Source organism: Rhyacophila brunnea, unplaced genomic scaffold (assembly GCF_057557595.1).
Source record: "Rhyacophila brunnea isolate RB1 unplaced genomic scaffold, BYU_Rbru_1.0 scaffold_8, whole genome shotgun sequence".
NCBI classification, from domain to species: domain Eukaryota; kingdom Metazoa; phylum Arthropoda; class Insecta; order Trichoptera; family Rhyacophilidae; genus Rhyacophila; species Rhyacophila brunnea.
The window spans coordinates 40,200,760-40,214,045 of record NW_028233350.1 but is presented as its reverse complement, the minus strand read 5'-3'; the positions used below and the strand labels follow the sequence as shown (position 1 = coordinate 40,214,045).

General features: G+C 38.0%; 1 protein-coding gene across 1 annotated transcript in view; it reads right to left on the bottom strand.

Annotated features, from left to right (window-relative positions):
• The window catches only part of LOC147064230 (eukaryotic translation initiation factor 5B-like), a 37,685-nt gene extending 25,797 nt beyond the window's left edge, over positions 1-11,888 (bottom strand). The window contains exons 1-11 of the mRNA XM_085959275.1: positions 11,708-11,888; positions 11,543-11,614; positions 9,460-9,626; positions 8,044-9,122; positions 5,888-6,172; positions 5,580-5,804; positions 5,045-5,158; positions 4,735-4,962; positions 3,998-4,180; positions 2,660-2,821; positions 1,688-1,818 (exon numbers count right to left, since the gene is read on the bottom strand). Coding sequence (XP_085815401.1) covers positions 1,688-1,818; positions 2,660-2,821; positions 3,998-4,180; positions 4,735-4,962; positions 5,045-5,158; positions 5,580-5,804; positions 5,888-6,172; positions 8,044-9,122; positions 9,460-9,626; positions 11,543-11,614; positions 11,708-11,754 — 2,693 coding nt within the window. The 5' untranslated portion in view covers positions 11,755-11,888. The remainder of the gene's footprint in view (positions 1-1,687; positions 1,819-2,659; positions 2,822-3,997; positions 4,181-4,734; positions 4,963-5,044; positions 5,159-5,579; positions 5,805-5,887; positions 6,173-8,043; positions 9,123-9,459; positions 9,627-11,542; positions 11,615-11,707) is intronic.
• Between the last annotated feature and the right edge of the window lie 1,398 nt (positions 11,889-13,286).

The following is a 13,286-nucleotide window of genomic DNA, read 5'->3' as shown; positions in this document are numbered from 1 at the left end:
AATCAAACCCTTTTGAATAGTGTTACGAAAAAAATAATTCTCAAGTGTCTGTCTCACACCAGCAGACGATGATTTGCCGCGCAGTGTATAAAAATTCAGTAGCGCGGGACCTGGTGTAGCGTAATACGACAATTTCCGCATTTATGCGGGAACGGGCATCTGATTGTTCGTGTCTTTTCTTTATAAATGGCTGATAACTAGGGTAAATAAATAATTTTTGTCTGTTTCACCTAATTCTATAACCAGAAAATAGTATTTAAAAATGTTAATCAATGATAAACAAAGAGACATATTGAATCGCGGACTCCTAGGTATATTTAAATGACACCTTGTTCAAATTATTTTCCGAAACTATTTACTCGCGGATAATATAATAGCAGATAGGCGAATGAATGCAATCTCCAAAAGCATTCCTTTTGTAAAAATATTTTGTAAATTCACTTTGATCAATGTAAATTTCGAATATTCTATTTAACAGTTTACGCACCAAATAGTTTTTCAATCATTAAAAAACAATATAACTTATTATATCGCAAACTCGTATCGTTACAAACACGTCAGTCAAATGTCTTCGACGCACATGCACTAAGAAGCGATAAGACACTATATACGCGGCAAATTTGAATTGGCCCGATGACTGATATTTTTTTATTCAAGACACGCTCCCGAAAAATATTTATTTAAATTAGATAGAACAAAAGTTTAGGCTATCCATTGACAGATGTCAAGAGAAGGATGATTTCTGAATAAATTAAATCAATGTTCGAATTATTCGCGCCTGGCCGAAAGGAGTACTAGGCAAACGAAAATCGAAATGACTTTAGTCAGCTGACGCGCGGATGACTCGCGCGTATAGGCTGACTAAAGTCAGTTGCCGCGTTAGAAAGGTTAAGATCTTCGACTTACTGGTTCGAAGACATTTAGACTGTTCTATCTTTCACTGTTTTAGCCCGTACGTGGTCATTTGTGGAAGAGCCACACTCAAGGGGCCAAAGAGCCACATGCGGCTCGCGAGCCGTAGTTTGCCGACCACTGCACTAGAGGATTCTTCTTTTTAAATATTCCTGAGAAAGTACATAAGGATCTTACATTTAAAAAATCCTGGAATTAAAATATGAACTAGGTTATCATCTACGCCAAAGTGTCAGGGGTAATAAATAAAAGTATCTGATAAGTGATATATATTGCTAAGGTAATACAGTAAAACCTCGTTAGTAAGAACACTGATAATTCGAAATTTGCCATAATTCGAAATTTACCGGACAAAAAAGTCCCTTGAACATTATTTTCATATTAAACCATACCTTTAATTCGAATTTCGTAATTCGAAATGATTTCAGAGTCCCTGGCATATAAAGATATTCAATAAATCATAATAAAGTACACTATTTTATGGGCCAGTCATTGAAAATTGTGACAGACTTTCCTTAAAACATCAAAAATTACTTATTTTATGATGGTAATAAAAATAATCCTGACATTTTATGACCCAATTCAGTAGGCACATCTATGATCAGAAACGAAATTAATGAAAATCAAAAAAAAATTATATATCAAAATTTAAAATTTTTTCCCCCATACATTTCGTAATTCGTAGTTCGAATTTTTTTTTCGATTTTCGGTCCCATGGAATTCGTATTAACGAAGTTTTACTGTAATTTCATTATAATAATTCATATAAACGCACTTTAAACTATCAATCTCGTCAGGCTTGTGGGCCACCAAAAGATTGAGGCCAGCGACGGCCTTCTCTAAATCTTTAGCAGCTATTTTGACTCCCTGTGCAGCAACCACCTCTTTATACTCGATGTATGCATTCTGAAACAGACAGAGATAAGTATTAGGGGGGACCATGAGAAGACAGTACAATACCGGCATGATCATAGATGTAGTATATAATAATACAGATGGATTCAGGTCATACTTTCAGGCAAGAAAAAATGTAACCGCATCGATTTTCTCCCGCCGAGTTTTTATTATCTTGACCGTACACTGAGTGTTTACTGACTTAGTGTGACATCAGAGACTGACCGATTGAAGGTGACCAACACCAACAGCGAATCTTACCCAAACGCACAAACTGACACACTAAACAATCCCTTGATTAAAGTCAGCTGTGCTCCCTTCTTGGGTTATGATTTTAACTCGGCAAGTGCTTGGCAATTCAATTTTCAGTTTATTAATTTTTACACAATATGGACATTAATTATAAGTTAATGCGTTTTTCATATAACATCTTCTTCTTTGGAGCATATGGACACCATACGGCGTCTCCAAGAATCCCTATCAGTCGCTAGTCTTCTTGTATAATTCTAGGTCATGCCAGCATCCCATAGCTCCACCATATACACTCTGTGGATAGTATTTAGCGGCCATCCAGGATGCCAGAATACGGTTGGCTTGAAGAACGGAAAAGGTTGAAGTTGAGCCAGGACTAACATCGCCTCTTCACTTTCAGCATGATGAGAGACTGTTAGGTTCGCTCCCTTATCTCTTGTTACTCCTAAAGTCCTACCACCGCAGACCCAGTTATCCGTCGCAAACATAGTATTTAGTTGGCTTGAAGAATCACATTAGATGTTTTTCACTTCTTTTCATTTTATTACGAGGTCACTTAGATGTATGTGGTACTGAGTTCAAGATACAGAAAAGCACATACCTTGACTCTCAATTCCTTCATGGGCTGTGGCATGAGGAGAGATCTGATCTGGGTTACGATGGGTCCATCGGTACCCGCCAGCACCATAGTGTCTCCCTCTCGCAGGGTTCCATTTATGAGAATGGCGTCAATGGTTGTGCCCAGTCCGGAGATCGCTTTTACCTGAAACAGTAAACCATTAAAGAGATGCCCTTCGGACCGCTGGATAAAAACCCAGTGATTCCTAAGGGAACTAAACGAACACAGATATACCCTAAAACCAGCTGGATCAATGAATTCATTGTAATGGAAGGAGCTAGGGCAGGTCTTCATTCAGCTGATGATGATGATTTAAAAAAACAATTTAACAAAGGTAGTCTGGATAAAATTAAATCAGGATAATTATAAATAAAAGAAATAAGAACACCTTTTATAAACTTTGTTTCAAACAATTGTTTCAAATAAAGTATTTCTTTTATTCAACGAATAATTGACAAGATTTGGGAATGTTATATTTTATAATATTATATTGAACATACTTAGTACATAATTTGATAACATCTCATGCATATACCCACTAGGGAAAAAATACTTTTTAGAAAAAATTATGACACCCAACGGAACCGCTGGATTCGCATGGTTTTTCCAATTAAGCTATGAATTTAACTAGTAGTTCTTACATGAAATGCTTATCAAATTACGTTAATAATGTTGGCTATCGCTTTTTTTATATTAAATTAAGGTAGGTGACAATTAAATGCCTTAATTACTAACAGACATTACAGATTGTTCTAATTTTTAGTTTTTATAACGTACTTGCACTTGCTAATAATTGGAAAAACACACTGGCGCGAATCCAGCGGTTACAAGTTCAAGCCCCGTTGGGTGTCATATTTCTTTCTAAATAAGATTTTTTCTAGTGTATACAAAGATAGATGAAAGATAAAATAGATGTTTTCAAATTAGAGTCTGTCTTCTATAAGCTGACGTGCCGGTTTCCCCCTTGCGTCACCATCCATCTCGTCTCCTCCCATTGAAAACTTGAACAGTTGAACGCGATGGCACAATGCTTTCCGTGTGACGTGTACGTTAGATTATAGAATACAGACTATGTTTGTTCAATTGTTTGAGAATTTTAGTATTAATCCATGCTTCTTTCTGATAATTATAGCGATCTTGAATAACCAAAGTTTGGATACTCGATATTCTACTGTATGGTATAATATATTGAGATATCTGATGACTTATCGTGCTATTGTTTGAAGTATTTTTATCTGTCTCCTCATAATATAATCTATTATGAGATGGCAACTCGATCAGTAAGTGTGTGGAAGAATATGAAAACAGGGAGATACTTGCCTCGAGAACGGTGGCTTGGAGCTTGTGCGAGAAGAGCAGACGTTTACGCAGCATGCCTTCGCAAGACTGCACGATGAGCGCTAGCAGGTTGCCCATACCCTCTCCTGTCACGGCAGATGTGGGCACCAGGGACACATACGTGCGCACGTCTGGGTTCTCATAGTACAAAGCTGCGTTTAGGCCCTGAAATTAATTTTCATTGATGACAGAGATCGATTTCACAATGGTGAATAGAGCGATCGAGTTGGCCGAAAGCACTTACTGTCATTAATATAAATTCAGTTAAAATATTTCGTTTATGATAGACAGTTGTAAAGGAGCAGTCAAAATGGTCATAATATACAGTTATTCTCGATTTATTGATGTCAGGTTCAAAAGTCAAAACATTTATCATAATAAAATTATTAAAATCACAATTAAAATTTGGATAACTTTAAATGACAAAAGCTGAATTTGAAATATTTCAGGTAGCATAGTGGGTGGCGGGAGTTTCCCCAAAAGATGCATACAAGAAGCAGGTCTTAACAATATACTCAGTGGTTTGGATTTCTCCATACTCACACAAGAGTGTACTGTATGCACATAATATGTCTATAGTGTTAAGTGATCCACTATTGTTATTATTATATTTTTACAGATTACTCATTTCCTTTTAGCGCAATTGTAATCCGTAAAGTCGAACACGCGCAATAAAATTGTATTATGAATAAATCTATAATAATCAAATAAGTGAATACCTGCTCGGCAAACTGCAAGATGACCTCTTTGGTTCTGGTGTCAAATTCGTTCTGCGTGTTGGTATGCTGCGCCTTGATAATGTCTTTGACGTCCTTCCTCTGCGCGCTCTGCCAGTCGTAGAGTCGGTCTATCTTGTTGAGCGCCACAATGAAGGGCGTCTTCCGCGCCTTCAGCAGGTTAATGGACTCCAGGGTCTGCGGCTCCAGCCCGTGCATGATGTCCACCACCTGAAACACCAGATTACTTCCTGTGTCACACGATCGCTTCTTTAACGCTCCCTTTACCGTTTGCCCTCTCACATAAACTCACCAGAATAGCGATATCACACAGAGACGATCCTCTGCTCCTGAGATTGCTGAAGGACTCGTGACCTGGTGTGTCGATGATCAGCAGGCCGGGAATTTTAAATTCTATCAGGTTCACCTGTTGAATTAAAAAAAATCTTGACATGTTTAGGTATATTTTACATGAGTTTTGTTACAAAACTAAATATCATTTGAACGCCGACTTCAACCAACTGAAAAGACTTTATGCTACAAGATTTTTGAAGCAATTGGTAAAATTTAAGAAACGCTTAAGTTGCATGACAATTAGTTAACTCCGTTGTAATTAGGTAGGGTACAGGTGGCTAAATTGGTGAAGCACATTGAAAGGAATTCAATGGATCGAGTTCTGTCCGGTGTGATATTTTCTATTTTATGATCTCATTGTTCTGGTTAGCGGTCTGAAAGGTGGAAATCACTTTGATGAATGTCTACCTTTATGGAGAAAGGAAGAAGAATTTTCCTTTGATGGCTAATGTATTGTAAAGAAATGGGAGGACGAGAGGAATGGGATTACGAACCCCTTTAACGTGTCGCGTCTGATCCTTGATGTTGTCAATGGGCACGTTGGTTGCACCAATCTGTTGCGTAATACCACCCGCTTCGCCATCTTGGACGTTGGTCCGCCGGAGCTTATCCAGGATCTTGGTCTTGCCCGTGTCGACGTGGCCTAGCACACACACGATGGCTGCCCGCAAGCACGCTTCTGCTTCCGCTCGCTTCTCTTCAATTTCCTCTTGTTGTTTCTGTGAAAATGACATTGTACAATTTGTTATTTCAATTGAGAATCGGACGAAACCATGCAGATATATAAAAGTCAAGTTTTTACCTTGACCTTGATGGCAGTAGTTTCTTTGGGCTGGGGACGCGCTGGTTCCTCAGCGGGGGGTTCGACTTCTTCACCGGAATCACTCTCGTCGGAGCCGTCTGAATCTCCTTCATCAGAGGAGGCGCCACCCTCTCCTTCCGCTTGCTGTTCCGACTCCTTCCGACCACCCCTGTTGCCAGGGTTTGTTTTGGTTTCGTTTTCCGCTTCATCATCAGAAGACGAAGATTCAGCGTCCCACGAATCTTTTATCAGTTCTTTCTTCGCGGCGTCGGCTTTTGATTTTCCCTTTAAAAAGCAAAGATTAGTCAATTAAACGGAGACTACGGACGAACATGAGCCCAAAACACGGACAAGAGAACATAATATCTACTCGCTTTACAATGTTCCTACCTCCTCATAAATCTAGAGCATTTCGAGGAATATTCTACATTCAGCTCATTTATTAAAAGTGACCTAATCCTTACATCAGTATGACCTGCAATTCCATTTTTTGTGGTTAATTTAACTTCAAATGCAAAACAAGTCTAAAGTCTAAAAGTACAAGGTCAAATTTGCGTGCGCATACGAACACTATCTATGGCTTGTCAGTTTTTTCAATTTCATCAAAGAACTTGTGTGCTCACTGCTCAGTCCGGACGTGTTCACTCCTGCATACGGCTGTGTTCGTAAAATAATATTAATTAACAATAGAATGGAACATAGACTATAGATACATCTAGACGCCACCCGTTGCATTGCTAAATGAAGCTACGTGCCGTGCGTTTGGTTTTTGGGCGAGCAAACGCATTCGCCTACAAATGTTCGAGACCATAGACCATTTCGCTAGTGCTCGCCCAAAGTGCTCGCACTAGACGCTCAGAATTAAAATATAATTTTCTGTTTTTTTACGTTATATAGTATTTTTAAGCGGTCAAGATGCAACCAATTAGGTAAAGATATCCATAATTTAAGTTATTTTAAAGAAACACTAGGTCACTGATATTAAATAAATAATAATATACAAATAAATTGTCACGAACATGTATCAACTTACCTATGAAACGTAATACCATCTTCTTGTTTATCAGTACGGCTACCATATTTTAATACAACACGCAGAACCACCTTTCCTACTTAATTAACTAAAAATATTTACCACTGACTTTATGTTTAACACAAAAAATAGCAAATTTACCAATGATTATCAATGCTTCGTGAAGCGATTCAGCACGATTTGCCGGCAATAATTTTGGAAACCATCTCAAAAATATGTAGACCTTTTATCTTACTCTAGCGCGTGTCGCAGAGATTATAAGGGTGCGGAATACTTTCTCACTCGCACTCATGCATCGTTTTTGTTCAGGCCTTGGAATGGAACAATGGCAATGAACTTTTTTGGAATGTAGCATGTGCTAGTATGTGCTACTATGTATGCTCCACTCATCATGCAAAGCAAATATCCCAACATATTGTCACATACTGTGCAAAACATTTAATTTCGAATTTTAGCATGATTGTTTGCCTTGTATATTTGATAACAACTGAGTTACAATGATTAAAGTAGCTTTGTAGAGCGTGCTTACTCCATGGGTACAGATGGGTTTTTTTTTTTTTTTAGAATTATTAATAACCATGTCCTTGCTTTTTCGTACAAGGTGGTTGTTAGTAATTTTGAACAATCACAAACACCCAGGCTTTGAGAAAAACACATAAATGTTTTTGTCATGACCGGGAATCGAACCCAGAACTCTCGGGTGGAAGGCCAACGCCTTACCCACTGCACCACGAGAGCCGCCGGGGTACAGATGGGTTAAAGGACAGTGTTGTAATTCAAAATTTAACAATGCGGTTGATCGATTTATGGATGTTACGTATATCAAAGATAAGAAGATACAATGTTACATATTATGTTAACAGACAGGGACAGCATGTCTGGTTTACCCATCTGACTTCTTACGGTGGATAGACTATAAGAATGTTGATTAAATATTATGATTTTGAGGAGGTAGTAATGGCATGCACCTCGGCTTCCAGGAGTGATATTAAGAAAGCATCTAATGCACAGGATCGCTCCAGATACAAAGAGATTGTTGGGAACACCTGTAATTTCTGTAAATGGTCAGTAATAATGCAAAAGAAATGATGAGGTTAACGATAACTTCGTTAAAGGGCGTTACCTCGGCATCCACTATTTCCACTTTGACCCTGTTTCCGTCCTGAGAGGTAGCCTGCTGCTCGTCAGACGTCTGCTTTTTGAGTCGGCCGGGTCGAACTCTGGTCCCGAGCCGCGGTTTCCTCTCAACATGCTCCTCTGGTTTGCCTTCAACCTCACCCTCCGCACCTTGCTCCTTAAGGGACTCAATCATGGCCAGGGCCCTGGCCTTGTCGGCTTTCTGCTTGGGGGTGAGAAATTTACCCTCCGCTTTCAGCTTGTCTTTCCTCTCCTTTTCTTTTTTCTTCTTGCGGTCTTTCTTCTCCTTCTCAAGACGGATAGCCTCCAGTCGGCGGTCTTCCCTCTCCTCCTCCAGGCGGGCCGTCTCCTCTTCCTCTCGTTGGCGCCGCTCCTCTTCTTCTTTGATCTTTTTGAGTGTCTCTTGCATGGCAGCGATAGCTTTCTTAGCAGGGCCCTTCTTGGTTTTGTCGTCTATCACCTTCTCTCCCTTCTTTTTCTTCTTCTTCTTATCCCCTGAGGGTTCCAGTTCGGGGTCGTCTTCCGTGGGATCAGGTTCAGCGGGCGCGACCTCTTCGGTGTCAGTTTTTTCAATAGGCATCAGGGTGGTCGGTTCAACGGCAGTTTCTTGCTTTTTAGCGGCTTGTTTTTTTAATTTCTCCCGTTCTTTTTTTTCTTTCTTTTTTTGAGACTTAGCGGCGGCTGAGTCATCGTCGACTACGGCCTCGGGTCGGTCTCCTTCAGGAGGAGGCTCAGTGGCGTCAGTTTCGGCAGGTTTTTCGGCTCCCGCTGCCGGTTTCTTTACATTGTACTCCATTTCTAGTTGAGCGAGGACCTTATCGATGTCCTCATCACTGTCGTCTTTTTTTTTCTTAGCTTTTTTACTCTTTTTTCCTCCTTGTTCTTTAGGTGGGGGCTTTTTGGGGACGATTTTAGGTTTCTCCTCTTCGGAGGATTCATCATCGGAGGGTTCCGGCTCCGACTCGGAAGATGGATCATCCATCAGTAACAGGGAGAAGCCTCCCTTCTTTGCGGGTGCCTTTTTACTGCCCTCCGCTGATTCGTCGCCGTCTGACTCTGAATCATCTGAAAAAAATGAAATCAAATAATATATAAGAAAAACAAGGATCTCGGCAGGTCTTTCTGTTTTCTGCATATTATTACAGTTTATTGCAGTATTATTACTAATATTTTTGGAAATATTCCAATTGACAAAAGGTTTCACCACAAATTTTAACAGGACTCATCTGACATACTATTTTTTCTTCTTCACTTCCTTCATGAAGTGTTGACAGTTAATTTAAGCGTAAAGCGTAAAAAAATACCACCTACTTTGTATAATCAAATACGTTGTCGTTTTGATATACCGACAGCCAAAATGAGAAAATGTAGGCTGAGTCAAAAACTATTGAAATATACTAACCGTCACTAACAGGTTTCTTTTTAGTTTTCTTTTTATTTCCCACTTCCAGTTTTTTCAAATTTTTTGTCACCTCAACAACTTTTTCATCATTCTTTGTCTTCTTTTTGGCGGCTTTAACGGGAACCGGGGATCCTTCACTATCACTCGACGAATCGTCATGTTTAGATCTGTAAGCAGAAAACTTGTTGTCAACGAGTAAAGATGTGCCAAAAATCTCAGAAGAGAAATATATTTATTCTGATCGCAGTGGCGAAACAATTATTTAACAAACATCTTCTTTTACTCAATGAAGAATTCACAAGATTTGAGAATGTAATATTCTATATTATATTGAATATACATAATTTGAAAATCTCTCAAGCATTTCATGTAAGAGCTACAAGTTAAAATCGTCGTAATTAAGTAGGATGCCCGTAGCTTAATTGGAAAAGTACACTGGCGCGAATCCAGTGGTTACAGGTTTAAGTCATGTCAGGTCTCAAATTTTTTCTAATGGATTTTTTCTAGTCAATTATTTAACATTTATCTAAACTTGTAATTACTGTGAAAAATAATACAAATTTGTCCATATTTAAATTAGATATGCCACAAACATGCTACGTATGTCGTCCTTTCTATGAGATTATCTGATTATTATCCTGACCATTAAATTGTATGAAAAACACTAGCGCCATCAAGTGGTAAAATAAAAAAATATTCATATTTCTTTTGTACAATGCAAACACATCATGGCAAAATTCCAAATATAATATTGCACAATATGTGGCAATATGTGGGCTTATTTGCTGTTTTAAAGACACCAGCCACTTGATCTCGGGTTTATGTGATGTTTTATTATTTGTTTAAAACATAAATAATTTTATATTATATGAGCTTCAAATTGTATTACTGTAATATTATATTATGTACTAATCAATATGGTTTCATTGGGTATTAGAGATTAGAAACTATGCACTGCCCATTTTGACATTTACCAATTTTCACAACCTATCACATTGCACCATACCATGACAACAATGTGTCTCGCTTACGCTTGAAGAATGAATTTGGCGAGACAGTCAGCACTATTACGTGTAAACAGTTATTATCACGATAGTTTAATATACATGCGATTGGTGGCGGTAAATCCATGGAGCCATCGATCAAAATCCATTCCGTAATCAACGCAATGGACATGCGTGTCGTAGAGCATTGCTGTCCCAACTCTAAAACTGTCATAGACACAATGCAAATATGTTTTACGCAATACAGGTTTCGTAAGTATAACTTTCCTGTTCAAATATATACTGTTTTTAGATTATGAATGATCTAAGTAGCTTCCTCCAAATCGATGACATTGACCTACTTTACAAGCTGCTTGTTGACGAATTTACAATCTGCTTGTAAACTCGCCCAGTGTCATCATCGAACAAGCTAACAAGCAGATTGTAAATCTATCGAGAACAGTTGATAGCCGGTCAATTTTACAAGCGTATGCGAAGTGGAGCGATAGAAGCGACCTCCCGGTAAAAAAACGAACTACTCGATACGTCCTGTCAAAATAGTACCGAAAATGACGGTTTCAATTCGCTAGCTTGTTGGCTTCTGAGCGAGTGGAAAGTTTTGTGTGTCATCATCACAATCGCAGTAGCTGACTCTCCTGCTTTTAAATTCGCCAGCAAGCAGCTTATAAAGTAGCTCAATGTCATTGACGCTTAGCACATCATCAAATCGATGTCATTACAATTTTTTAACTTGACAATCTGCCCAATACTGAAGAAAACCGGCTTCCATATGGCAGTAAAACATTTGCAATTAACAAACATAAAGTGATATAAAGACATGACCCAAGTATCACCAGTACAGACAGGACAAATTAATATTTATGTACAAATTGAAACACTACACATTACCATAACCAGTGTGATGGGATTGTGTCCATTTAAACCTTGTAAATGTAACAAAATATAAAAAGATTTTTGGAAAACTAATGTGTGTTCCTTATCTGAATTTTAAGATATTAATAATAGTAATAGCCACACGGGGATGTATTAATTTTGACGTTTCGGTATCTGCAAGCATTTTGCTTGAAACTTGTACTCACTTTGACTTTCCTTTCGTCTTGGGGGCGACATCTTTTAAGTACTTCTGAGCCTCAAGTTCAACATCGCTGTCACTGTGAAGGATGATACGACGGACAGATTAAAATAGCGCATCATACGACATTTCAAAAGAATTGTATACAATATGTGGTATGCTCGATACTTACTTGTCATCGTCTTTGGACCCTTTTTTGATTTTTTTAGGTTTACCCATTCTAAGAAGAAATACTTATTGGTCTTTGGTGGAAATAATAATGCACGTGGTGAGTAATTTTGTTCTAAATTTTAATATTAAAATTCGTGTCATAACCAAGCACATTTGCCGGATCAACTTCACATTCACAACATATGTCAAAAAACCAAATCGTAATACGCATATATTCCACTACTGTCTCTGCTCTATGCCATATATTGTTCTATGAACCTTTTCACGGCCAGTATTTCAATTGTTCACAAATAAAATAATTATAGTCCAGTCAATCCAGGTTGCAAAAGGTGGGGTAGAAGATTTTTTTTCCTACCTTTATATATTATAATGAGTAAGAAAAAAACGAGTTTGCCAATTCGGATGACTTCGGCACAACTTTTGGCAGGCAAAAAACCGCAAAATTTTGTGATTTTTTTTGGTTTTTCGCTTATATTTCAAAAATGGTCGATCTTAGAAAATATTTTGTGATACATAATTTTATAGATTATTAAATTTCCTAAAATTTTTATTTTCCACACTTTTTTTTCTATCTCTGACCGTTTATGAGATATTTGCTGTTAAAAACAGTATATATGTATTCGAAAACACGCGTTTTAGTAAAAATTAAACTTTCATAAGAAGATATACCATTTTAAGCTTAAGATCTTATAAATAAACAGTAAAGTTTGGGGTTACAAACTAGACTTTATGGTCAATGGGCCCAATGTTCCAGATGGTGCGTGGGAGTGGTAGAAAGGGCCACATTCCAATACCCCCACCAGTACCACTGGTGCCACGATACGAATCAGTACCACTTTTGCTTTAGTTTAGTCTCCATTGCGCGCGCAGTTATGTTTATTCTTTATATCTGTATTGTGTTGGGGTACAATAATTGAACTTACAGAAGAAGAAGTAGGTGCACTCCATCACCTTACTAGTAGTATTGATCGAACGGAGTTATCGAACGCTCATTCCAATGAAACTGTCCTCAAAATGGTCTTAAATAAATTTGAAAAAGCCATGTGTTTGCTAGAAAATAATGGTCCTACTGCAAATCTATGGTTACAGTATTTTCGAATGACAACGCTCATCAACACTTTATTCAGGCCTAACGAACTGGTGACTGGAACCTTCATTTGAAAAGTATTGAAAAAATGATTCCATTCTTTCATGCAGCAGTCCATTTTCTTTACGCTTAAAGTGCCCATTTGTATCTTCAGGATATGCAACAACTGAAAGAGAAATTTCAGCATTCGGGATTTCGGCCTTCGGGATTTCGACCCAAACCCATCCTAAGCTTGCTGGCAACACCGAGTTAAGTTTATTTGAGGCTTTCTAGCGATTAGTAATGCAGAAATTTGGTATATAATTTGATTTATTATGGCGTATTGAAAATCTCTGCTATTAAAAATCTATCAACATAATAGAGATAGGACAATTTCAATATTAAATTTATATTTTGCCTGAAAGGTCATAGTTATATTTATTGTTGTTCTGTTTTGTCACTGTTCTGTTTTGTCTTGTTCTGTTTTGTCATGTTCTGTTTTGTCGTGTTCTGT